Source organism: Ornithodoros turicata, chromosome 9 (genome assembly GCF_037126465.1).
Source record: "Ornithodoros turicata isolate Travis chromosome 9, ASM3712646v1, whole genome shotgun sequence".
Lineage (NCBI taxonomy): Eukaryota > Metazoa > Arthropoda > Arachnida > Ixodida > Argasidae > Ornithodoros > Ornithodoros turicata.
Window position 1 is genome coordinate 13,651,461 of NC_088209.1, and position 27,000 is coordinate 13,678,460.

Here is a 27,000-nt window from a genome sequence, read left to right on the forward strand (position 1 = left end):
AATGTGTGAATCGGCTTTTCTGCCTGCTTCCGTGCCTGCACTGCCATGGTGTCCGTGGTCCGTGCCATGGTGTCCGCGCCTGCACTGCCATGGTGTACTTGGGTGGTCATTTCATCGCAACACATGCCGACATGGCGCGCTCCCGAAGGGATACCCCTATGCTAGCCTGTGACTGCCCACGCGCAGCCATGCTTTGCCGTAGACAGTGTTAATTGACAAGTGTATCTCCCTAAATACAGCGGAGCTGCTGTGTTTGCGAGCAACCCTGTGAGATCACGTGTCATAAAAGAACGACGAAACGGGCAGAGGGAAGAGGGGACGACGATGGCCAGCGGATGATGTGATGTGATATGATAGCAGAACAAGAAGAAGAAGAAGAATACAAAAAGGGGGGATTTAAGTCACGAGAACGTCAGACTTGGCTACCCCAGACCACTTAGCCGAAGTTACTTGAAATAAAATTAAAAGGAAAGGGAGAAAACCCAGTAGCTGGGGGGGGGGGAGACAAGTATCCCGAACTAGTGGGAACACTTGTCACAAACGAGGGACCATATTTTTTCTTCGTGTTAGCGCCGCACGAAACTGTGGCTACGAACGGCGTATACACGTGACAGACGTAGAGAGGGCAGTGTCAGGAAGGAGTGGGGGACAGGGGTGTTAGTATGCGTCCTGGGTCGGCCTCATTGGGAACTGTGCCGGCATTCGTCTAGACAGTCTTCGGGAAAGCCAGGGGTAAACCCCAGACAGCACAGCCGGTGGTAGGATTCGAACCCACCATCTCTCAGCCTGCAGCACGACCTCGGTTACCACCAACGAGGTTGTATTTACGAGCAGATGCAATCTTGCTGCGCTGTCATAATGGAGTAAGGCGTTAGTCGAGCGGCTACTTGGAGTTTGCCAGGTACACACCTCGACTACACACCTCGACCACATTAAAACTCTGGTGCGTCTCACAGTCGCCGTCTTTCTGTGAGCCATAACTGATGAGTGCTCAAACGCGCTCTCTTGGAACAATTCGGCTAGTGCCGGTGAACGATTTGTGGCAAGTCTGTAGTACAACGATAAACAAACTTCCGTTTCTAGCAGTCCGAACTGAAATTCTTTGGTGCGTCACCCATTTTCGGCTTGCAGACGATATGCAGCAGGCAATGTTGTCTGCCGTGAAATTCTTTGTTGATGGGTGTGCGGAGGGACGGGAGAGAGTGTGGGGCAGCCGGGGAGATGGCTCCTCGGGGCCCGGGCCATCTCAGGGGTCCGCAGGACCCAAGGTACCAATAAGACCCAATCATATAAGGAAGAAATACTTGAATGTGGTATCGAGACGCGAGGAGGGGTCTCGGACATGACCCATTCCTGGGGCCCCTAATTTCTCTGGTCGGCCGTAGCTGTGCGCACCAAGCGCCCGTGGCAGTCTGCGTCTACACTTACGGTGTAGAGTATGCAAGAACGCGCCTTACAGAATTCGAACGTCCGCCCCCCCCCCTCCGCCCCCGTAAAGGCATTAAAGTATAGAAATTCGAAAGGAAGACGAAGCCACAGGCATTTCTCATGATCACTGTTTAAGTTTAGGTTGCGCATTGAAAAGAGCCGCGATTGTTTACAAGGGTATGTGCGTACGAAGCGTCATGAACACAGCATGGCGCGCAAGACAAGACGAAGAGCCATGTTTCCAGCAGTACAAATTACATACCATATGTACTCGTATAACAGGCGCACTTTTTACTCAAGGACCTAGCGCCATAGAGGCTGCGGTTAATAAATGGGGTAAGTTAGTTCTTACTTTTCTTTATCTCGCAGTCATTCCGTTTTTCCCGAGCGGCGATCCGGCTGTGAGTGAACACAAGGTGCTCTTGACTCATCCCTTTGCTCTCACTTGCGACGCTATGGGTGTCCCCTACCCGTCGTTCGCCTGGTATCAGGATGGCATTCCCCTGCCCTCTGACGTCTCGACTAACGTCATTAGCAACCAGCTCCACATCATGTCGGCAAGCGCAGGTGCTACGGGTCGTTACTGCTGCGAAGCAAGCAACGTTGCAGGATCTACGCAGCAGTGCTTCAATGTCACAGTACTAGGTGAGTAACCATGTGAGCTGCACAGTAAGGAAGTGCGCGAGCTCAGGCTTGTTCCAAAGATCAGTCTAGCAGGCGGGCCAGTCCACGTACCGTATTCTTTTGGCGAGACGAGGTCTGCCCCACATTGCGGGCCAGGGCCAGACCCGTACATTCACTGGCCTAGAATGGGTCCTGGCCTGTGCTATGTTTATGTTAATCTTACATCGTCTTCGACTTCAGCCATGGTCAACTATTATAGCGCGCTACTCTGTCGCTGATGAGTCGGCTGGGCAGCTTACAAATTTATCTGACTGCGGCGAGGTGTGGAGCTGTCGGACTGGGCCCCAGAGGATATTTCAATGGGTAGTCGGACCCGGGCATGAGGATACCGTCCGTGCAGTGATCTAACCTACACACTTTAAAAGCAGGTCTTTGCCATAACGTAGTTGTAGCTGAGACAATGAGACACAGAAGAAAGAATGCTACACAACACAGTTGAATTCGATACAAAAAAGGGCTTGGAACACACACACCGATCTCCAGACAGAGATGCTACTATTACCTGTGACCGGAGATCGGTTCGACTCTCACTGCTCGTGCGTTTTCATCGGTTTCTATCCTCATCACGTGCGAACACTCTGATATCGTTGTCTTCTAAACTTTGCGCGCGGCAGCTATAGAGCGGAGGGAGTGTGCTTCTTCTTACTAACCGGAGTCACTGGTCTTACGGAGCGTGACGCTATTGATAAACTGTCACTCTCCAGATTGCAGGTTGGAGCACGTAAGTGCGTATCGTGGTCACGGCTCTGAAAGGCCGTTTACTAAACGCACCTGGGTACACCGAGCGTGTTGGGTGGCCACTACTGTGGCCACGGTGGCCACTACGTGTTGTTGGCCACTACTTGACGTGCTCGTAGAAAACGAAAGGAGTACGCCCTTTAAATTGGCCCAAAATGCCGCAAAACTGGCGTACTCGTCTTCAGCTATGTCCAGCAGACGCAGCGATATCGACCTGGAACTCTGGTTCACCTCTGGTGTGTAATATGATGAAGATATGTTTTTGGAGTGTATTTACTGTTCTGTTTAACAGGGCTCAATTATCATAATGTATGCGCTCTGAAGATGCAAAACAGGTACATAGTGCGAAACAGGTAAACGAGAATAGATAACATCAGATATTGATAACATGAACCATCCTTCTTTCTTCTTTATATGTGCGTTTGTAAGTCCACATCATCATTTCGCAAGAATTATAAAAATTGAAATTCCCTCGTGTACAAACTTGAAAATGTACTTTCCTCCCGTGCTTGAGTTAGTTTGACTGGTCCGAAAGTGGTGATATCATTTCGCCCTATCCGGAAAATAAGCTTTTCGTTTGAAGGCCTTTCGCGCATAATTTTTCAGGTCCTTCAACTTAGCTTACAGCGACGGACGGAGCAGTAATTCCAATATTGATCCCCAGTGATACCAAATTAACTTTTCAACTAAGTAATAAGACTAGCTGGGGTTAATTTTCCGAAATCGCCATTTCAGCGCTTTGCTTCCGCGGATGGCACACTCTATAAAATAAGGGTGCCATTGGAGTGCAACCTCCAGCACATACACCCTGCAGAACACCTAGTACAGCCGAGCATGAGTGAACGGTGTTACAGAACGCCCTTGTACACCTCGCCACCCCAATGTACACCGTAGTTCTAGTGAGCGGTTACAGAACGCTTTTTTCTTTTTCGAAGTCACCTGAAGTTTTGATGGGAATTGATGTTCTGAGGCTGGAGCACCTTCCTTTTTTCACCTGAAGTTAATCAAAGCGATGTTTTATTGTAATTATACCATGCAGGAATAACTGTTCATGAAACATTTTATTATGTATGTGATAACAAATTACGGAGGGCGCATTAATCCATTGACAAAAGTGCCGCAGCGCGGGAAGTTACCGTCAGTCACAAAACGTAATTTCACAGCGAAGCATCACCTCTCACCCACACGATCAATCGTGCAGCTCGTCCCCGTAGGCCCTGCCCGAACGACATCGGTGGAAGTAGACCGTTGTGTTGTGGGGCAAAATTTGTTCTCTCAATGGGATTTGTCTGCCCTACCTTCAGTGTCTTCTCTGTTTCCTCCTCAACAGTACCACCGCAAATCTTCGAAAGCAACTTCCCGATCTCCATCTCGTCCGTATCATGTCACCCCGTGGCAATGGAATGTCCCGCAACCGGCGTCCCACAACCATCCATCGTTTGGTATAGATCGGGAAGTGAAGACGTCCTCCTGTCTGAGGAAAAGGTGCTGAAACTTCCAGATGTGCAGCCGTCGGACACGGGAAGCTACACGTGCAAAGCGACTAACGAAGTGGGAATCGCATTGCAGGAGTTTGTCTTATCGGTGCTAGGTGAGTTTGTGATAGTATGGCTTCGTCCGAATAAAAAAAGGGCGGGAGGGGGGGGGGGGGGGTGTGAAAGCACTATTCCAAGTAGCTCAATGTACTGAAAGTCCGGTGCAATGGGGGTGGACGGTATGTGTCTTATCAATGTTCTTTAGTTTCACGGATCTGTTCAAGGCCTTCCACCTACCAGTCCACCCCCCATTGAATTCGACTTGTTTCAGTACATTGCGCGCTGCTTGGGATCCTACTTTTACTTACTTACAAATTACTTCAGAAATCGTGGTGGTTGTCTACTGAATGTGAAAACTAGTGCGAGGCCAATGCCGTCTCCCGTTTGGGAGCTATTACGCGCGGAAAATCTGGCACGATCATCTCGAGGACGATACCCGGTTTGGCACTACGCTGTGCCTGCCATGAATAAGATGCCACTATTCGTAAGGTGCTAGTGTTCAGGCACCCTAATCATGCGCATTGCGTGCGTGGGAAGTTGCGGATATATTATGCAGCGAGCTCGGTTACGAAATATAGAACCTGCTGTCTTCTGCATTCAAGAATTGTTAGAACTGCTAGATAAGAAGGGCGCAAAACTGTCAGCCCTCTGTTCGTGAAGAAATCTCCAAGAGCTTCGATGGTAAAGAGCTGCAAAACCCTGCGTTGGCCCGAGGACCGAGCGGCGCTTTCGAGCTCAAAGGACTATAGTGTTTTATGAAAGCACATGATCTGTAAATGCTCTTATAAAAAGAGCGTGTGCACAGGAGACAAGTTAAGGATATTGAATATTTCCACAACTCAGTATACAGGCGGCGCATTAAACCCATGTATAGAGTTATAGTATCTCACCTTCTTTAGTGGCTTGAGGCACTCTGACATGGCAATAAGATACGTGAAGGCAAAATGCTAAATCAGTATATCTGCGTGACACAAGGAGTGTTGGCCTATGGCTGAGCCAGCTCACCTCAAGCTGTCCTACATGATAGGCATGCGCCGACGGACGTACCAGGTGGGGAATATTTGACTGGTTCTAGTGTGTGAGGAAATTAAAATATCCGGAAAATGAATGCGCACAGGTTTCTCAAGGGGCGCAGTTGTTTTACGACAACGACAACGTGCTCTAAAAGCCACATCGAGTCGCATCCGATGAATCAATCCAACGTCTTGACAACGACCAAATACACGAAATCTCGTGACTTCAACGGGGAGGACAAAGTCCAAGAAAATTATTAACGTCACATTTAGAAATATAGCATGTCGGATAGGAGACTCGTTCCCCTTTGCAGTCCCGCCGAAAATTCGGCGTTTCAGCAAAACGAGGAGAGTAGCTGCGGGGGAGAGGCTCGCCCTGGAATGCATCGCCGACGGCTATCCACCTCCCAGCTTCGCCTGGTCGTGGGACGGTCCCTTCACCCTCCGTCGGACGTTTCCCGTGCTCTCCTTTGACGAAGTTACCAAGGAACACGAGGGGGAATACACTTGCGTGGCTGCCAATGAAGCTGGCACCGATCGAAGAACAGTCACTCTGCTCGTATCTGGTAAAGTCTTTTCTCGCAAACCTGGAGACAGACGTGATATTTAATGCCTTTACAGTGCCACCGACGATACAAAGTAGCAGCGAAGATGTCGCAACGAGTCTCGGACAGCCCGCTATCTTGACCTGTAACGCCGTGGGAGACCCGCATCCAAATGTCACCTGGTACAAGGATTCTGAGGTGCTGAAGGATGATAGCGAAGGTAAAGCTTTTTCATTCAGACGAGCAGGGATCGCTCAGAGCGCGTGCGTGGTTGTAAACGTGAATGTTGCTGCTCGAGAAGCGCTGGTAATACGCTCTGCAAGTAACCGAGCATTCTGCGCACATCTCCTCTCCCGGTTACTCCACTCGGGAAGCCCTATTGGCTACGGCGGCGCCCTCCCTGTTCCCTCTCCCTGCCTCCTCTCATGCGCAGAGACGCACTTGCACAGCGTATATAAAACCAGGGATGGGCAGTATTTAAATACATTGTAATTAAAATACTATTTAAAATATAAATACATGTATTTATATTTTGTATTTAAATACAGACTTGAAAAAATGTATTTATAATTATATTTAAATACCAATTTTTGGGTATTTATTCTTGTAAATACTTTATAAATACTCTTAAATACAGAATATACTGTCTCATATCTTAAAGTTGCCCTGCATTTGACATTTCGGGAAGAAGGGCGAGTTTCTGGCGCAATTATGCCGGGTTTGCGCTAGCATGCGCATGCGACAAATTCCATGATAGGCTGATAGGCACGATCTTTGCCTATCATGGAATTTATCCCCCAGCTAGCCTGCATTTACGCCATTCTGCATGCGACAAACCATTTTAGATGGCGAGTTTTTCACTGTTGTTGCGGACAACGGTCGTGACTACCCGATTACATTGTTCTACGAAGCATCTTCGTCAAATTTAATTCAAGCATTTGTTCATCGGCACCTGTGGAGATGCTGTTCCCCTTTGCGAATCTGATTGTACGCCCGAACAGAAGATGCCTAAAAGAAGCAGTCTTCGAGAAATTTCTAATATTAAAATCGCCATGATAATCTAACAAATAAATGCTATTCTTTCTTGCTGATTTGTCCTTATGATCATAATTATTTCTATAATTCCAGATGACATCTTCCTCACAGTATTTATGGTAGTAGTTACGGTATTTAAATACAGTATTTATATTTTGTATTTAAATACTCATGTTGAAAACTATTTATGAAGAGTATTTAAATACCCCTGTCAACAAAGTATTTTGTATTTATATTTAAATACTCAAAAATGTATTTATGCCCATCCCTGTATAAAACCAACGCAGATTTGTTGTTTTGTTTCGTGGAGTGTGCATACGTTTGAGTTACATGGTTTCTTCGTTGTACCAAATAGAGATTTTAGAAAATGAATGTCACTCGAGCGACCATACACAACGAATTCTATCCTGCACAGAAACAAAATTCCATGAAGACGTAAAACAACACCATAGAGTAATAAAAATACAGGCGAAGCAGTGCATGACAGTGAAGCAGGCTAACATGATGGCGTGCTGTCTTTTGCGCTCACAAGGTACCCTGCACATTAGCGCGACTGACGCTAATCTGGTACGCGGCAGTGCCTATATCTCCCTATATCTCTCAGATACCGAACAAATATTCCTCAGTTTAAAGAAAAAGATATCCAGATAAACCAATGATGCTTGAAGCAGGCCGACACTGGAAGCCCTCAAGCCGCTGCCATGACGTAACAAGGCAACGGGCTCTCATCGTCACTGATGCGCTGCTGCATCACGGAGTGAACTTTACCTCGCTGATTCGTTTTACTTTACCTCGCTTATTCGAACTTTACCTCGCCTCTCACGGGCTCTGCACTCTAAGAAAAAAAAAAAGGAGTAGAACGGCGAGTAATTGCAGCTTCTACTCCCCTAGTCTGCAATTACTCCCCATTTTAATACCCTAGCCCGACATTTAGTCCCGACATTTACTCCCCAGGACTTCAAATTGCCACTGAACTTCGCGAATGGTCTCCTGAATGCAACGGTCTACGTAAATATGTGCCCTCGGTCAATTTGAACGGCATGAGGCTGTATAACTCAGCCAACGTAGCAATTTTCCAGCCACACAGAGTAAGAAACAGTTAGCGCATCTTTCTTCGCAAATTGTGCACTATGTATGGCGCACGATTTTATATCACTCGATATATCACGGTTGGCGGTTTGCTTCAAAGTATTTTCATGCATGCACACGAATTATGTACCTGGGACTCTTACAACAGCGCGTGAAACGCAGTCTCCACTCTGTAACATTCATTTACTCCCGAAAGGGACTATTTTTTGTGGCAATGCATTTAGTCCCCAAAAGGAGTAAAAGTACTCCTTTTTTTTCTTAGAGTGTGTGAAAGAGTTGAGCGATTTCTAGGATGCCATGGACTGATCACCGACATGTCTTTCTCTCGCCCAGTACACATCTGCTACGGTTATTGTTCAAAAGCAAGATGTTCAATTGTGCAAGTGCGTACGGTATTTCTCGCGCAACACACCGCATGCATTCGTAAACAAAACGAAACAAAAATTATGAAAATTATGCCTTTGAGCAAAAGTAGTACATCCAGCACTCATCATGGAAGTATTATTCAGGGGCTCTGGTACTGAATAATAACTTTATCCGGAGCTTAACGGCGCAATGAAGTGACATTTAGCATGGCTCGAAACCCTGCCTCGTCTGTCAAGCTTTCCACCAAGAGTCATCACGTTAAATATTTTCGCTCTGCGGTGCATTACAGCTGCGGAATGGATTGATAAAAACAGTCTGAGGAAAGCAGCCGCCGACGGCATACACGATCCTCGCGTGACGTGAAGAAGGCTTCGTGCCCGTTTTTCTTTGTTCTGTCTACGCAAACTCGCGCGTTTACATGCTTATACATGCTCGAGTTGTGCTGCTGTAGGTCACTGGTCACGTGCGGGGAACACAATGAGTCATGACGTCCTCTCGTTCTGCGATGCGCTCATTTCACGAGGGAAGCATTTTTGAAAGGCGTGAAAAACCTCGGAACAGCAGGGACGTTTATACACTCTAAAAAGAAACAGTAGAACTTTCTACCCGAGTGGGTAGAACTGCGTTAAAACCAGAATTATACCCAAAGGAGTGTAACTGCAAGCCTACAAACGTTTCTACCGGTACAATTAGTAGTACAACAGTTCAAATGTTATTATACCATAATTATGTATGCTGTTTGGGGAAACCTGGCCGTTCGCATAGCGCGAATCCATCCATCCATTGGAGTGCAGCTTCAGCCGCTAGGGTTACCAAGTAGTATAGGCGACGTGACGTTTGTCTGCGCGTGCCGCAGGATACATACAGTGGCGAAAGCACTGTTTACCTCACTACACTCCCACCGTCCTCGGCCGGGTTTGACACTGCGACCTTGCCCTCAGCAAGCCAACACGTTACTGACTGAGCTACCGAGGCCTTCCTTTTTTTTTTTCTCCCAGAGGAAAGAAACCACCGAGGCCGGTGTTGTACCTAGAGTCACTAAATAGGGGTACAGAGTATGGCATTCCTTTTCTACGCCGGAGCCGCCATTCGGTGTCCGCGATTGGGCCGCTCGTGTCACGTGGTTTTTCCTTCCAGGAACGCGCCGTTCATGTTGAGTCACCTCCATCCGAAACCGGTTTCCTCGGTTGCGAGCTGGCTCGACTGTGCGGTGTTCTCCGGCGGAGAAGGGGGAGATTGGCGTCCAGTTGCTAGGCGACGCAGCCGCGCCGGACCCAAGATGGCGGGCTCGTTCGCCGGCGTGGCTCAGTGTCGACACTCTGCTCCCTTTTTAGTGACTCTAGTTGTTCCCTCCCATGCCAACTGCGGCCTTGCTTGATAGGTAGAGAGAGGCCTGGGGAAAGAGACGCTCCCGCTTATACCCAGAGAGGAGAACGCGCGCGCCTGTTCAACGCACGCCAGTACTAATACTCTCGTTCTGTCCGCACTGGTAGAAAATTAAACCTTTTTTTCTTATGGTGTAGAGAGAGTTTGACCATTAGGAGGAGAATAACTTGAAGCGCGTCATAAGACGTCACGGAATGAACGACCTCCATGGCTGTGCCAATGCCATCTGGGTACAGAAGACCTGCTCATTGCCTCCTCTCCCTCCTTCGCTACGTGGACATTAAGAGTCACCATTCGTCTGCTACTGCGACTCACCGTTCTGTAGAATTCAAGAACTCGCAAATGACAGTATAGCTCACCTGGAACCTGCAGACCTAAATATTTAGACAAAATGTGCAAGAAGCGTTCCAGAAAATCAGTTTTGAGAAAGATTGCGACCATTTTGCACTTTATTTGCAAGTTTTCCCATTTAGTACACGGGGACGTTCGATCACAGCTCGCAGACGACGGTGGTTCGTCTTCATCACAAGCCCACTGAAGGCACATTCGTGATTGGCTGCCGCCGCTGCAAACATGGTCCTGATTTGCTGACTCTTAATTGTTACGTCACGTCGATGAATAAGCAGGCCTTTTTTATCTAGGTGGTGTTGGCTATGCTCTATCGTTGTCTCGTCGTAAGGCGGTCGCCGACGCCAAATTGATGCCTATCCTCTTATACGATACAAGGAGGGAAGACACGCCTTCGTCCTTTAACTCTTTCAGTCTGGCAACACAGCCCCCTTACCACAGGCGGCACAGGCACTAGAGGGCTGATAAGCCGATTCCGCTGACATTCGGGCGTTTGGGGCGGCGCAACGACGTCTCTGACGTCTCAACAGGCTCAATCTTCGAGATGGCTAAACGTCAGAATGACCACACTCTTCCTAAATGGCTCTGCGGAACAGAGACTTTGCGCGTGCCCTGTAGGTGTCCTGCTCTCATCATCTTGCGGATGAGCTCATTTTATTAGTTGCAGTGCGCAATAGACCTCTACCTGTTTGTAAACAAATGACGTCATAATTTTCGACAGCGCCACGAGTTTGGTAGAGTTGAACTACGTTCAATGCTAGTGGCGAACAAGGTCGTGCCCGAAAGCCACGGTCTTGAGGGGATTACGATGGTCTCTGAAAAGGACGTGACCTTCGGTCCTACTTTTCTTTCAATAGGAGGCAGCGAACAATGGACCATTTCCATATTTGCGTCGCCCCTGGCGACGGAGTTTGGAACGTCGTGTCTTTCCCCCCAATAATGGTGACACTTTTCGGACTGGCACGTTGCGTAGGAAAGTGTAAGCAAGAGAAGATTGCGAAAAGAGTGAAACCGCATTGTACTTATTACCAGACCTCAAACGCCTGCGTAACCTTGAAACCGATTATCTCCCCACAATGAACTTGACAGTCGCCCGCAGGTGGGTCCATAGCGATGTTTTCCGCTCAAAGGTGGCGAACACAGGGGCTGGGCATGCGCATACGCGTTGTCGGAAAAGGTCCATTGCCCATTCGTGGAACCCAGCTCTCCCCTTCCGATATGTTTCGGTCTCAGTCTGTCTACCAACGTCACGATGACGTTTCTCGGGTAGAGGTTTATGCAGCGAAAAACCATAAAAATATTTTTTGGGGTCACCTCTGTACCCTCTTAACACGATCTCAAAGAAAGATAAACCCCAAGCAGCAAAATGTAGTGAAAGTCGAGTGCAATAGGGGTGGACGGGTAGGCGGAAGGCCTTGAACAGACTCCTGAAACTAAAGAACATTGATAACGCACATACCGTCCACCCCTATTGCACTCGACTTTCAGTACATTGTGCTGCTTGGGACGGTACTTGCATTTGGAAAGAGCCGCTGATACTTTTTCCTTCGTAGAATTTAAGTCGTTTGATATGTTTGATGTTTGTTTGTGAATGAGATTAATAAATTCAACTAAAAGTCTGCTCGCTTCTCAAGGTCACATCTCCCTTGACTAACACGTTTTTTTTTTTCTTTTTCGATTCCAGTGTACGAAATCCTTCCGAACGGGCTGTACATCTACAAGGCGTCAACATCTGACAGCGGTAAATACGTGTGCGCAGCAGAGAACGGCGTAGGAGTTGCTCATGCCACCAGGAAACTGCGTGTTTTGGGTAAGCAGGACTGGAATTGTCGTCTACAGCTCCGAGCGCAGATTACAAAAGAAAAGAACTATAATAAATAACTTAATGTAATAATAAATGCTCACCACCGATTCCCTTAGACGTCCTGTAATCTAGTTAGTGCCAGCAAAGAGCAAGTGTCGTATGGTGAATATGTGGGAGTACACTCTAAAAACGGTGGTGGTGGTGGTGGTGGTCTAAAAACGGAGCTTCACCGCGTAGCACACTCCTAGCCAACCGCCATCCCGAATGACAACGTTCTCTCCCTTGATTTGATGAAAACGGGGGCGTACGCCATTTTTGTGGCAATTATGTTTTCCTGGATTTTCCTCAGACGCTTTCATATGTCGGCACAGTTCCCTTAGACGTCGGCCCAGGACGTGGTGCTGGGGAAAGGACTCGCCGTTGTGGGCCTCATAAGAGGTGGGCAACGTCACGACTGACGCCCCTGGCCATAAAAAGTGGCGTACGCCCCCGCTTTCAGCAAATCACGGGAAAGGACGATGTCACTCGGGAGAATTGGTTGGCTAGGATGGCGCCATGCATGTCGTGAAGCCAAACTTTTTAAAAAAATTTCTAGAGCGTAGGCTCGAAATAAATCGAACCTTGTTCTTTGCTCGTCTTTTTTGTTGCGCCAGCTATTTATTTATTTATTTGTTTGTTTGTTTCAGAGCCTCCGGCTATTTTAACACATTCACAGGATGAGAAAGCTGTAATTCAAGGGCATGAAATCTCTTTGACGTGCAAAGCGCACGGTACTCCGCCCCCGATGGTGCGATGGGTTCACAATGGAGCGCCCGTGAACGCGTCAAGTTCGAGGTCCGTCACCACCGCAACCGTACTGCCCGCCGCAGTACGTTTCGAATAGTCACGAGAACCGAAAATAACGAGTCCCGCGTTTCATTTCCCAAATATTGCAGGGTTATTTTAGTCAACGACAAAGAACTGCAAATTCCCTTTGCCCAGCCCGAGGACACAGGAGAGTACAAATGCGTGGCTGAGAACGAAGCCGGATCTGACACCAGGACGACGTTGGTGAAAGTTCACGGTAAGCATATTTACAGTGGGCACTCTGAATATTCTGCCCTGCTAATGTGGGGAGAGGGGAGAGGCAGGGACCGAGCTTACCGAAGCATTTCGAGCGTCCGTAAAGTGATGACACACGAGGACCGTGGCAACCTGGTGGGCGAGTACAAGTGTTTAGTGACTGTAGGTACAAGTTGCACAGACACGCCGTCTTCCGCGAGGGACGTTAAATGTGGTGTGCCCTGCGTCGAGATTTCGGCGAACGTTAAAGAACCCTCGAGCGGACAAAATTAATCCACAGACCCGACGTCTGTGGCGTCCTCATGATCGCAGTTGTCTCGAGACGTAAGGCACGGAATATTAAATATTGTAAGATGATATATATACCGGGTGTTTCAGTTAAATCCCCGGGCTAAATGATTCGCGAACGGGTGCACCAATCGACGAACTTTCTTTTTTATGAAGTCTGTGCAATACCACCTACAAGCTGCGCACCGTGTGAAATGAATGAAATTATGAAAATAGTTTGAGAAAAAATGTGACGGGTGAAGAGGATATCAATGTCTCTGTTCCAAGTAACTACAGAGTCGTACACAATCCGCATAAGGAATATGGGAGAGAACGCAGATTTGAAAGTTGTATAAAATAAGTGCAACTGGACGATTACAATAACGATGCACGGACCGAGCACGGTGACATCTTCGATGGGGTCTGTCTGCTATCACGAAATTCCATGGTGTATATAGAATAAATTAATAGTCGAAAAGCGGGGTGGTTTCAGGTGAGGTGGTTAGTATAGTTCTTTCCGTTCCCGATAGATGGCCCCACAAGGGGTACCGGCGTTGCTAGATGAGAGAGTCGGAATCTTTTCGAGTTTCGCGAAGCGATCTTTGAAATCCGATTACTAAAATGAGGTTACTGTTTCTACAGGATTACCATTCACATTACAGTCCATTTAACTTATTGTATTGCTTTGATATGAACGATTCTCCTAAATTTAGCTAGGATTTCTTTGAATTTGCACCTCCACTGCTATTTCTCAAAGTTCCGCCGAAAATACTGAGAGACGAGAATGAAGAGAGCGAGGTGACGTCCCAAAGAGGAGCCCAAGCGACTCTGCACTGCAGCGCCGAAGGGAATCCACCGGCACATATTTCCTGGTCACGTGAAGGGGACCAAGTTGTGAGCTCTCGGGCAGAAGTGCAGCCGTCGGGGGACCTTGTCCTGATGTCTCTTCAGGTGACCAGTTTGTTTCGATCACGATAACTTTACTTCAAGAGCGTTTGTTACGCCTCTCCGCGCATGATATAGCAAAGCCACTGCTCTGTTGAATGTCCTAAAGTTCTTGTCAACTTTGTTTTGGAGACCCGAGTGGCCCTTAATATGCATCTCTCTTTCTTGTTGGGAAATCGCAGGTTCATAAAACGAGGGAGAAATACGAGGAATGTTGGTTCGAAGACGTACGGTTCAGGAAACGAGGGAATCTGTAAACGAAGGCGCGTAATTCGAGGATTCACTGGGTGTGGTGTTTTGAATGAGGGCTCAGTTTGCAGCACGAATGACATCATGCTGTGGATTACGTCGCTCTATCTCTCTTTGACGCGTCGCCTCCGGTTGCCATGTCTACGTGCCGCCACTTACGCGTAAAAGTCGAGTTCCCCCTGTGCATAAACATCGTCTTGGCCCTGCCACGAACGACCTATGCTCAGACTTGCACGCATTTTAAGTATTTTGACACTGTACTTATTTATAATACTCCACGGTATTTAGTATCCTACTCGTTACAAGTAAAGTGCTCTAATGAGCAATATGCAACAAACTGTTTTCCGAGCATCCAACAACTTCAAACTTTTGGAGTCATGATCCATCACCGCGCGTCAGGGTCTGCTTCGCTTGTGGAACTCTTAGACGACTACTGCCCTCGACAGCGAACTGTAATCGGTCCACGTTTTCTATTTATATACATCATTTATCTCCTGTAGGTGGCTATGGCACAGAGGACAGCCTTCATGGTCATGGAACAGTCCTACAGGATTACTAAGCATTGCAGGCTGTAGCAATGTCTTGAACATAGTCCACACGCCAACAGCTTTGAAACTACAGTCAAACTCCTTTTTAACGAAACAGCGAACACCTTTTTAACGAAAATACCACTACAGCAAATTTTTTTTGTGGTCCCGCTGGAGCCTTATAGGCCCAATAATGGACATCCTTTTTAACGAAAATACCTTTACTGCGAATTTTTTTGCTGTCCCCTGAGTTTCGTTGTAAAGGAGTTTGACTGTATATAGTGCACTCTGTTGTGCATGGCAACGTCACCTGCTTTGCTCTATAGACTCTTCCAGACGATGATGGCAGTGTCTTTACAGGCGGAGGACACCGGTACTTACACATGTACGGCAAAAAATTCAGCAGGCACCGATGAGAAGCTGGTCTCGCTCGTGGTCCTGGTACCACCGAGCATCATCCGGTTACCACGTGACACTGAAGTCGGTGTCGGAGACAGACTCGAGCTTGAGTGTGAGGCGGACGGAACACCCACTCCTCATATCGCTTGGATGCGGGATGACAGCGAACTGTTGAATGGTATGTCGACTTCCACATGAACTGCATGCACAGCAAAATAATGTTTAATGTGGCATACTTGAGCATGTGGACAGCATAATGCCATTATTACATTCTGGGACAACGCAAGAGCTACAGTCATAGAGGTATATCTCAACCAGCGGAAAATGTAATCTGCGCAATAGGTACGGTTACATGAGGACTACAACTGAATCAATCGACCTATTGTCTGTATGTAATCCGTTGTATGGACTTAAAATAGAAGACGACATTGACTCGGCTTGGGTAGTACAGACGACAAATGTTGGCTGAACTCTGTCATGGGTTCATGACATTCCTGTCATTCCCAACAGTCCCGTTGTATAAACCGCTTCTGATACGTGATGCCGAGTGACTACCGGATTCAGAATAGAATGGGTGGATGATGGCCAGAGGCAGAGGAAGAAGAACAGCTGGTAGAATGTAGAATGTATGTCCAAAACAGAGTACATGGGTTCATTAAGTTGGTACTCCTAGAACGTTCCCTTTCTCCCAGGTTCATTTAAAAGCACCAAGGGAACTTCAGGAGCGCGTTCAGGGGTGCACCCTCCGCGCCCCTTGTTTCATGTCGGGGTGCAGTGGACTTCCGGTCTATGATGCATTTTCCCGTGTACTTGCCGTTTGGCCTTAGAGATGGCGCTTGACGGGATTGGTGGGCGGCTTGAATTACACAAGGTCGACGACAGAAGGAAACTCGAGCAGTACCGTGCATGTGGGACTTCAGGCTTCCGGACAGCCTCACAAACGCCGTTAAGTGGAGACACCAAGGGTACGTTCCCCTGAGAACATGGGCAAAGACGCTCGGCAGCCAGCTTAAATACGGCGGAAGCGAAAATAAGCAGCAGAGCTGTTTACCTCATATTGTGGTGTGTACCAAAACAATGCGGAATTTGACTCAGATTTCTGTATATTCGTTCAATTGCCCCCGTAATCGCGATATAAAATTCGGCCGCGGAGCATTCTGAGCCCCTAGTGAGCATCGCCACGCCACCGTAGCATACCACGGAAATGATACCAATTTTTCGTCCCGTTGGTGTTCCTGACGTTCATTTCGCCGTTGTTTTGTGATCGGAGGTTGACTTGCGCGACAAAAAAGCACGCACGACCAAAGTGAAGCGCTTCCTGACTGTGCTACATCGTAATACCGACTTCCTTTCGGCAATGCAAGTTTCGGACGGAGTGTTTCTTGGACGAACGACACACGGACAAACGGCACAGATCCAGCATGAACCATCAACTCACATTTATTACAAAGACGACCCTACCGAGGCTAACCCCCAAATCCTGCCAAAGGAGGGTGACCTCATTCTCTTTAGGTGTGAGAGACTTGCTGGTCGCATTGTTGTCTGTCGCACCTAGAGTCAGAAAATGGGGGTACAGAGTATTGCATTCCTTTTCCGCGTTTGGAGCTGCCGTTCAGAGTCCGCGATTGGGCCAATCGTGTCACGTGGTTTCTCCTTCCAAGAACGCGCTGTCCATATTGAGTCCCCTACATCCAGAACCGGTTTCCTCGGTTGCGAGCAGGCTCGGCTGTGCGCAGTTCTCCGGCAGAGAAGGGAGAGGTTGGCATCCATTGCTAGGTGACGGAGCCACGACGGGCCCAATATGGCGGTCTCGCTGGCCGGCGTGGCTCAGTGTTGCTACTCTGCTCCCTATTTAGTGACTCTCGTCGCACCCTGCGTTCGGCCAGAATATGTTTCACATCTAACATGCTCTGTTAGACTGTCTTTGTTTCCGTGGTCAAATTGGTCATGGGCGTTCGACTGGTAATCGAGAGGTGCGTAGTTCAAATCTCGCCAGTTGTCTGATTTTTTGGATGACAGTCGCAGTTTAGTTGTTTCCGTAGGACGGGAAACGCATCGCCACGAATCCGTTCAGCCCTAGTTGGAGGCAGGTGAAGCAGTACAGGTAGTGTGCGGCATATTTTGCTGACGAATGGTTCAAAACAAATCCGGAGGTGCTCTCAGCTTGTCAACGAAGTACAGGGTGGGTGCAGATAAAGTAGCCCCACATGTTTGCACGCATGGCGTTCCCTGCTTACTGCATGAACTTCCGGCGGCGCGGGATAACACATTTTTCGGATGAAAACTAACAATAAAATCGGAGGAACCAAACTCGACGTAACAGAAAAGTTATCGACGCAAACGTAGATCTCCGTGCGTCTCGATTTTCCTATCTAGAAGTCAATACGGCACTTACGGCACAGTTGCGTCTAGCTACCGCTAGGGTATCAGGCTTCGTTTTGTTTCTGCGCCACTGGCACCCCCAGTGGTAGGGCGATGCAACTGTGCTCCACTGCCATGTCCCATTGGAAATATAGGGAGCGAAGTTCACGTTGCTAACAATTTTATTGCACAAAGTTTGGTTACCATTTCTCGATTTGTACCATCGTGCGCCGCCGGAAGTTCGTATGGTATGCAGGAAACGTGCTATGTGCGAAAATGTGAGGCTACTTTATCTGCACCCACCCTGTACATCAGGCTGAAAGACGGACCAGTTCCAACGGAAGGCACAAGTCTTCACCCCACTTTGTGTTTCGGCGTACGTCTGATTCCCGCTGCAGAATAAAAAAAATCACACACAGAAGAAAAACAGGCACGTATGAACCCATCTCTCATTGGAGATATCGCCTTAAGACTTGCACGAGATCTCAGAATCGAAGATTTTGAGACGTTGTTTATCCCGTTCATCTAGCAGCCACCCATGAAATTTGAGGAACATCTGAAGTCAGCTTCTCCCGCAACATTTTGCGACGGCAGCGCGCTCCGTGGATAATCCTGTCAAGCGGGGTCATGATCGTCAAAAATATGCCCACCTGTATACTGTACTCACAAAATAATTGGACATGCGAGTCTCCAAAGAATGGAGTGCTGAAACAACTGCAGACGGAAGAAGGAAAATGACGTGCCAAAAAGCTGCAAAAGTATTGAAGGAGCAAAAATGAGTTAGCACGATAAAAGGTTTTGTGTGACGCATCTAGATTTCGAGGTTAGAATGCGAAGGCGATTGTGGTATCTTCATTCGAAGATCAGTCGACGGAGGCTTGCGGAGCTCCACGGTGCCTTAGTCTAAAGTCATGTTGTGTAGAATACTAGCGTGGCTTCAGTCGAGGTTGAGGCTGAGCAGGCACACTGTTCTTTTTTATTGCCATTATTACTACTACTACTACTACTGCCACCACCACCACCACCACCACCACTACTACTACTACTACTACTACTACTACTACCACCACCACCACCACCACTACCACCACCACCACCACCACTACAACCACCATCACTACCACTACTACTACTACTACTACTACCACCACCACCACCACCACTACAACCACCATCACTACCACTACTACTACTACTACCACCCCCACCACCACCGCCGCCGCCGCCGCCGAACGCAACGCACGCTGGATTGAAGCGACCGTGTTACATGCATGCTCGAGCCAGCCCAACTTTTCTGCACGAAAACCGCCAGCTAAATTCGCTATTAGTCATGTAAACCGTGGACAGTCGACCTTAACGCCTTAACGATTAGCCGACTGGGGACTTCAGTCTACACATCTGTCCATGTAAACGCGGCTATTGAGAGTAAGACATACGATAAGATGGTGGACGCCATGCAGACGGGGGAATCTGATTCACGCGTTTTGTTTTGTTTATCTTTTACTTTTCAACATATTTCAATTGGCGCGGTTGCGCGTGTAGATCTTATATACTTTCCTGGGGACCGTGCAGATGTGGATATTGTCGATGTTATTAGCGCCTGTCCTAGAGATTACGGATTCGTTTGAAGCAGGGCAATTGCAATGATATATCGTATGGTGCTCTTGTTTCAGACGCTGTGTTGAAGCAAGACGAAACAATGAGCATACTGTCTGTCGACCGCGTATCTCAGCAAGATGGAGGCATGTACGCATGTATTGCAGAGAACGAGGTTGGTCAGCGTAAAGCAATGGCACAAGTCAAAGTGAGAGGTGAGGTGTACTTCGCAATTTCACTGCATATATGTGACGGAGACATTGTTTGCTTCTTTAAGTGCCGCCAACGATCCTCGAGCCTCCGTCGCCTCAAAGAGTGCCCGAAAACAGCACAATAACTTTACATTGCTTAGCAGACGGTGACCCGTTTCCTCAAGTGTTCTGGCTTAAAGACGGAAAGCAGCTGCATTTTGATGAACACTTCAGCCAGCTCCACAACAATACGCTTCTTGTACAATTTAGTCAGGTGTGTGCTTTCTCGATTCTTTTAATAACGATGGTAATAATGATACCGTGACGTTACACAGAAGGTTTGTCGGCCAAGTGTGGCGACATGTTGGACGTGCCGCAGCGTATAGGACTGCGAATAATTTGGATCACCTGGGGTTCTTTTGACGTATGCCGGAAATCTCCGACACACGTTGCTGGAAGCAATGTTCTAGATGTTCAAGGTGGCTTGACCTTTCATGTCATCTACACATCACGCCACCCTCATCATCTTATACAGTCAACCCTCGATTTATGAACACCCTCGGTTCCCCGAAAAATCGTTCATAAATCGAGGGATTCATAAATCGAAAATTCCTTTAAGTGAGTACTATCGAGCAAATGCAACAGTATTTCCGAGTTGGTATTGTGTTTATAATGCAATATATTGTGTAATTTTGCTTTCGACCGTGCCCTCTGCTGTGTCAATCTTGGAAAGAGGAGATGTCAGCACATTCGCGCTCAACTGGTCTCGGATTTCCTCTGGGATTTTTAACATATGTTTATTAATCTCCGGCTGACAGCGGACACTTCTGCAAAAACCCGTTTGTTGTTCGGATTTCGAGGGGTTAAGAACTGAGGGTGCAATACCTGCAAAACGTTTTGTCTGTTCAGGCGTCATTCATAAGACCACGAATAATCCCTTTGAAGGTTTTTGTTGGCCTCGGAACGATTCGTTCATAAATTGAGGGCAAAAATGCTGGGCAACTCCTAGTTGGTTCCCAGAAATTTCATTCATTATTCGAATATCGAGGTTCATAAAACGAGGGAAAAATGCATGTAAAAAGTTTGGTTCCTCGTGCTAGTGTTCATAAAACGAGGGAATTCATAAATCGAAGGTTCATAAATCGAGGGTTGACTGTATTTGTTTTTACTTCATCTTTGTGATATATTTTGATTTAGGAATAGCAAGCCGACCTTCGGTCAGGCTGACCTTTCCGAAATAAACGTATATCCCCCCCCCCTCCCCGTGGCTAAGGAGCAAGAGAGCTAGTGAAGTTAACGCATAATATAAAACCCCGAGACCAGGGAACACGAAGGGTTCGTGTTCGTGTTGTGTCTGTCCCTTCGTGTTCCCTAGTCTCGGGGTTTTACATTCTGCATTGTTGTTTGAATGGTGTTGCCAACTGTAAGATGAGACAAGTGCAAGCTTGCCCACGTCACGTTTCAAAAATAGTACTGCACTCACTCCCTAAAACGAAGAGCAGTCCGTAGCAGGCAGGCAGGTAGTCCTCCCACTGAACTCCCGGTCCCAAACATCCCCAGAAGCCTGTATTGGGATCGCACTATGATCGCACTGCGGGATCGCACCGCAAAGTAGATAGCACAAATGAGTTATGGTGGCTAAAAGTGTTTATCAGTCTTCACCACCTATCACGCAGATTACGGACAGTGGTCAGTACAGGTGCGTGACGGCCAACAAGTACGGTGTAGCCGAAGCCGTAGCAGACGTGACTGTAACGAAAGAACCGATCTTGCTGGTGGCTCCACTGGGAGGAGTAGCTGACATCGGGTCCTTGCTCACTTTGGATTGCCTCGCTGTCGGAGAGCCGAGCCCCCAAGTTAGCTGGAAACTGGACGGCAGGGACATCGTACAGGGAGGAAGGCTGTCGGTGTTCCCCAACGGAACACTCAGGATCTTGGCTGTTCAAGAGGAAGACGAAGGTGTTTACCAGTGCTCGGCTAATAGTTCTGCTGGATCGTCGTCTGCTTCAGCTACGGTCGCTGTCAGAGGTAACAATACCAGCTTCATTCCTCATTCGATGGTCGTGATTAGGTTGTTTCATATGTCTTTTCATGTATAGCTTGGACAGTTGCTTATCCTCACATAACAAGCATACGGTAGTTGCATACCTTCACGTACAAATAAGACGGGTACTATATCTCCACGCACAGGAAGGAAATCTCATATAACATGGGTCGAAACTATAGTTCCTTCATGAATCAGTCTATCAGAAATCACCATGCAAAACATTTGCGCTGTTTCATGTGTTGTCGCTACTCACGGCGAATTCTGGTTGGGGGGGGAATATATGTTTATTCAAAGGAAAGATCTGCCAGACCAAGGTTCGCTTTCTATTTCATAAAAAAAACGAAAAATAAATAAAAAGAAAATAAAGCAGAGGAAAAAGGTGAGCCTCCATTAAAAAAAATAAAAGTATACAAGAAAACAAATAATTAAAGAGAAAGAGAAAATAAAATTAAATCAAAACAAAAACAAATAAAAAGAAAGAAAAAAGAGAAAATAAAAATCAAGCAAAACAAAACCTGGCAGAGTTGAGGCTCGTGTATCGTGTTGTCCTTTCTTCTGTGTTCCAGCCTCATAACATCAATTTCCATCGTGTACAACAGATATCGCCTGCGTCGCCCCGCCGTATGAACGTGTGCATGAGTGAGAGAACATGTAAAAGTGGAATGAGTGAGTGGGTGCAAGTGTATGTCGCTTCAAATGACGGCACCTTGGAAGAAGTTGGGGTGGGGTCTGTCAGCTTAGCATCAATTGGTAGAACCCTGGACCGGCGATCCTGAGGACATCGGTTCGAGTTCTACTGCTGGGCTGGCTAACCTTGTCAGTGACCTCCTCCTTTCACTTTGCGGCAGTTTGTCTCTCCGCTTTAGAGCGGTGCCAATGCTTGAGGAAACAACGTGACGAAGTGGCTGTCCACTCACAAGGCAGCAACGAGGGAATACATTCTGCGCAGCTCCCCCGTCTCCCTCTCCTCTGAAACTCTCTCCCTTCTCCTCGTGAAACAACCTCATTGATCCCTTTTCCAAATGAGGGGTAATATTTCAAGGTGAGACCTCACACGGTTTCTCTATGGACCTATGATGGTCGGCGACCACACACCTATTACTGCCTTGTTAGTGCACACTTCTCCACGTGGTTTCAACAACTTCCTTCTCTCTCCAGCGCGGAGGCAAACTGCCGTAGCGTATTCGATTTACATAACGCCCTTTTATTTATTTTTTACGCCCTCAGACATGATGACATCAGTCATGCATACGGATGGGAGCGCAGCGCAGGCCAGGTCGTCTGCTTGATGTTCACACCGCGACATACTAAGTGAATATTCCTCGGCAAATACGCCGATTTTCGCCTATCAGTGTCAGTTTTGACGCGACCATGTTGCGTGGAATTTACGGTCCTTTCTGTGCTAACACCTCCGACGCTAGCCATAAACAACATTCCGCAAACCGATCACAGATTCTCCTCGACGAGCAGACGCCGTCCTCTCGTCCCTGACACGCACCCGTGTCTTTCGCTAAGGCTACCAAGGTCCCTCCAGTCGCTCCCTGATTGGACTTGTCCGCGACAAATGCCGCTCACTGATTCGCCTTCTCTGAGTGACGTTTCCTCGGATTTCCAGCGAGAGAATCCCGGAATACTCTCAATATCCCTCGCTTGCTCGTGCCATGCGTTACACTAAATCGCACATGAACAACGTCACCAATCAGCGTCGTTTTTTGCGTTATAACCAGGATGAACGCGGAGTAAAAGGTCATTAGAGTTACGGAATCGACCGAGGTGGATACGATAGTCCCTTTAAAGGGGGTAAGAACTCCTATCTGCATGCATTTAGTTACGGCTTTAATAGGTGTAATATTATCTTTCTACGCTTCGTAATTCTATTTACAATTTATTGCTCAATTCTTCTCCTTCATAACTTGTGCGGCGTTAAACACAAAAGCGCACTCTCTTTCGTATTTGGGCGAGTACACGCCCACGTCCAGATACCTCTATCCATCGTTACGTCATCTGAAGTATTGTAGCACCCAATCAGACGCCAACGCGGAGGTACACATAGCATTCTACTTTACCCTCTTCAAGATGAACTTCACTACATGGCACGCTCCTACACTCTTAAAAATGAACTTCACCACATAGCATGCTCCTAGCCAACCATCACCCCGAATGACAAGGTTCTCGCTCTAGATTTGTTGAAAACGGGAGGAGGAGCCTATTTTGTGCCATTATGCACGGCACAAAATAGGCTCCTCCTCCCGTTTTCAACAAATCAGGGGCGAGAACGTTGTCATTCGGGATGATGGTTGGCTAGGAGCGTGCTATGTGGTGAAGTTCATTTCTAAGAGTGTAGCCAACCATCATCCCGAATGACAACGCTTTTGTCTCTCATTTGTTGAAAACGGGAGGCGTAGCTATTTTGTAGCCGCGCATAATAGATACATAATAAACTTCGCCTCTCGTTATCAACAAATCATGGGCGAGAACGTTGTCGGGAAGATGGTTGGCTAGGAGCATGCTACGTGCTGAAGATACGCACCTATCAAATTTACCTATACAAAACGTGTCACAGACAACACGTTGAAATTGCCGTTTGGAGCCGACACAGTCGGCGGGCTCGCTTGGTACAGTTCATAGCTCTTTTAAAGCGTCTTAGGAAAAGGCAGGGAAGATACCCACGGAGCGATGGCGGCGCCCGGCTAAGACGCATCAAACGTAAGTACGGGTTTTGTCTCCAATTGGATGGGCAGAACACAAACCGAAAAGAGGCCGGGAAAGCCATGCCTACAAAATTCATGTAGGTAACCGGCTCCGAATTTCATTGGAATAGCTTGCAAGGTGACTCGGATGGTCAGGCCTCAAGACCCTCAGTTCTTGCAAGGATCGTCACAAGAAAACGGGGATTTTTCTCAGAGTGGGGACCCAGCAATGTAGATACACGACCTAGGTCAATTAAACACTATGTGGACAAAAACTGAGGTAGGGGTCAGGTCATCCTAACCCCCCACCCCCACCCCTTCTAGATCCGCCCCTACAAGAAAACATGGTATATTGTTGTATCTGTTGTACTACCTGATGTACTTGTGTTTGAACCTGGATTGTAACCTTAAGGTGTTGTTGACATTTTTGCGCGACATTGCAGTTGATGGCAGGTGGTCACTTTGGGAACCGTGGAGCCAGTGTCCTGGACTCTGTGGCGGCAAGAGAGTCCGCAAAAGGCTCTGTAACAACCCCGAGCCTCGCAACGGCGGAAAAGTTTGTGACGGGCAAGATCGAGAATATCTTCCCTGCATGTCGTGTGAAGGTGAGTTAACAGTTTTGATACTTTGTGGGCTGTAAAGTATATTCTATGCCGTTTATAGGAGATGGCAATCTTATTGTGAGCATTCGCGCTGTCAAAAGAAGACGCCATAAGGAGGGAGAATCTCCCAAAAGTCGCAAATTAATTGTTGTGCAAGTAAATTGCAAGTAATTGTGCAAGTAAAACAAACCAGAAGAAAACAGCCTACAAGACAGCCATGCTAACAGACACGAGAAAACGCTTTGTAGCAGACGACAAGGACTGCACTTCCTCATTCTTTTTAGGAGCCGGTGGTGTCACGTCAGCGCAACTGGTTCAGAACTGTGTCCACACCTCGCGTACGCTTAAAAACTGGTTCAGCACGAGTACGGCACTTTTCTTTCAAAAAGAACGCGCCTACTAATCACGCTTAAATCTCGTTACATTTGAGCGTTTCACTTAAGGCCGTTTGAGAATTGTAAGGGAGCAAAACTGGAGCTAGTCTATATTCAAAAACAGTGGCTTGACCGAGCGGGTTAAGACGTCGATGGTAACGCTGGACGTTAACGCGCGCCGGTGGTAGCCAAGCTCGTGCTGAAGAATGGGATGCAGTGTGTTCGAAGCGTACCACCGGTTGTGCTCTACGTTTTTCCAAAACTTTCCAGAGAAATGTCAGCACAGTTCCCCCTGAAGTCGGGCCAGGACGTATGCTATCCCCTGTGTCTCTCACTTTTCCCTGCTGTCATTTCTGCATTACACTCGACTCACCTCTATCCTCATTGCAATTCGTATTTTCATATGAACCTCGAATACCCGTACAGTCATCCGACTCCAGGAAAAGAAGTGCGTGTATGGGGGTGCGGTGGGCGATTGGCCTCCTTTCTAATTTCTATGTTATATATAGTACTAGTATTATATTACTATACCTATTGCTGTATATATATATATATATAATTTGATCGTGCACTCCCAGCCAAGGACAGCTGTTTCGCTCTACTTGGAGCTCGTCAGCCTGGCGTAGGGAAGTGACACGATCTTGGGTCGGCACAACAGTGCGTCTCGGCGAGACGTCAATGTTCCACGGTGACGACGCCACTTGTGGAGGCCGCAGTGCAAGCCAGCAAGTACATATAAAAAGTAAAAAAATAGCCGAAGCTCTGTAGCTGCACGCTGAGCAGATGTTTACAATTTGATCGTGCACTCCCAGCCAAGGACAGCTGTTTCGCTCTACTTGGAGCTCGTCAGCCTGGCGTAGGGAAGTGACACGATCTTGGGTCGGCACAACAGTGCGTCTCGGCGAGACGTCAATGTTCCACGGTGACGACGCCACTTGTGGAGGCCGCAGTGCAAGCCAGCAAGTACATATAAAAAGTAAAAAAATAGCCGAAGCTCTGTAGCTGCACGCTGAGCAGATGTTTACAATTTGATCGTGCACTCCCAGCCAAGGACAGCTGTTTCGCTCTACTTGGAGCTCGTCAGCCTGGCGTAGGGAAGTGACACGATCTTGGGTCGGCACAACAGTGCGTCTCGGCGAGACGTCAATGTTCCACGGTGACGACGCCACTTGTGGAGGCCGCAGTGCAAGCCAGCAAGTACATATAAAAAGTAAAAAAATAGCCGAAGCTCTGTAGCTGCACGCTGAGCAGATGTTTACAATTTGATCGTGCACTCCCAGCCAAGGACAGCTGTTTCGCTCTACTTGGAGCTCGTCAGCCTGGCGTAGGGAAGTGACACGATCTTGGGTCGGCACAACAGTGCGTCTCGGCGAGACGTCAATGTTCCACGGTGACGACGCCACTTGTGGAGGCCGCAGTGCAAGCCAGCAAGTACATATAAAAAGTAAAAAATAGCCGAAGCTCTGTAGCTGCACGCTGAGCAGATGTTTACAATTTCATCGTGCACTCCCAGCCAAGGACAGCTGTTTCGCTCTACTTGGAGCTCGTCAGCCTGGCGTAGGGAAGTGACACGATCTTGGGTCGGCACAACAGTGCGTCTCGGCGAGACGTCAATGTTCCACGGTGACGACGCCACTTGTGGAGGCCGCAGTGCAAGCCAGCAAGTACATATAAAAAGTAAAAAATAGCCGAAGCTCTGTAGCTGCACGCTGAGCAGAT

At 47.8% G+C, this 27,000-nt stretch overlaps 1 protein-coding gene across 1 annotated transcript in view; it reads left to right on the forward strand.

Moving 5' to 3' along the window:
- LOC135368157 (hemicentin-1-like) overlaps window positions 1-27,000 on the forward strand; it is a 111,992-nt gene that overhangs the window by 54,900 nt on the left and 30,092 nt on the right. The window contains exons 25-37 of the mRNA XM_064601280.1: window positions 1,798-2,073; window positions 4,181-4,441; window positions 5,713-5,964; window positions 6,020-6,163; window positions 11,852-11,977; window positions 12,658-12,805; window positions 12,907-13,034; window positions 14,058-14,251; window positions 15,382-15,598; window positions 19,455-19,592; window positions 19,655-19,842; window positions 21,245-21,596; window positions 24,749-24,910. Of these exons, the coding sequence (XP_064457350.1) occupies window positions 1,798-2,073; window positions 4,181-4,441; window positions 5,713-5,964; window positions 6,020-6,163; window positions 11,852-11,977; window positions 12,658-12,805; window positions 12,907-13,034; window positions 14,058-14,251; window positions 15,382-15,598; window positions 19,455-19,592; window positions 19,655-19,842; window positions 21,245-21,596; window positions 24,749-24,910 (2,586 nt within the window). The remainder of the gene's footprint in view (window positions 1-1,797; window positions 2,074-4,180; window positions 4,442-5,712; window positions 5,965-6,019; window positions 6,164-11,851; window positions 11,978-12,657; window positions 12,806-12,906; window positions 13,035-14,057; window positions 14,252-15,381; window positions 15,599-19,454; window positions 19,593-19,654; window positions 19,843-21,244; window positions 21,597-24,748; window positions 24,911-27,000) is intronic.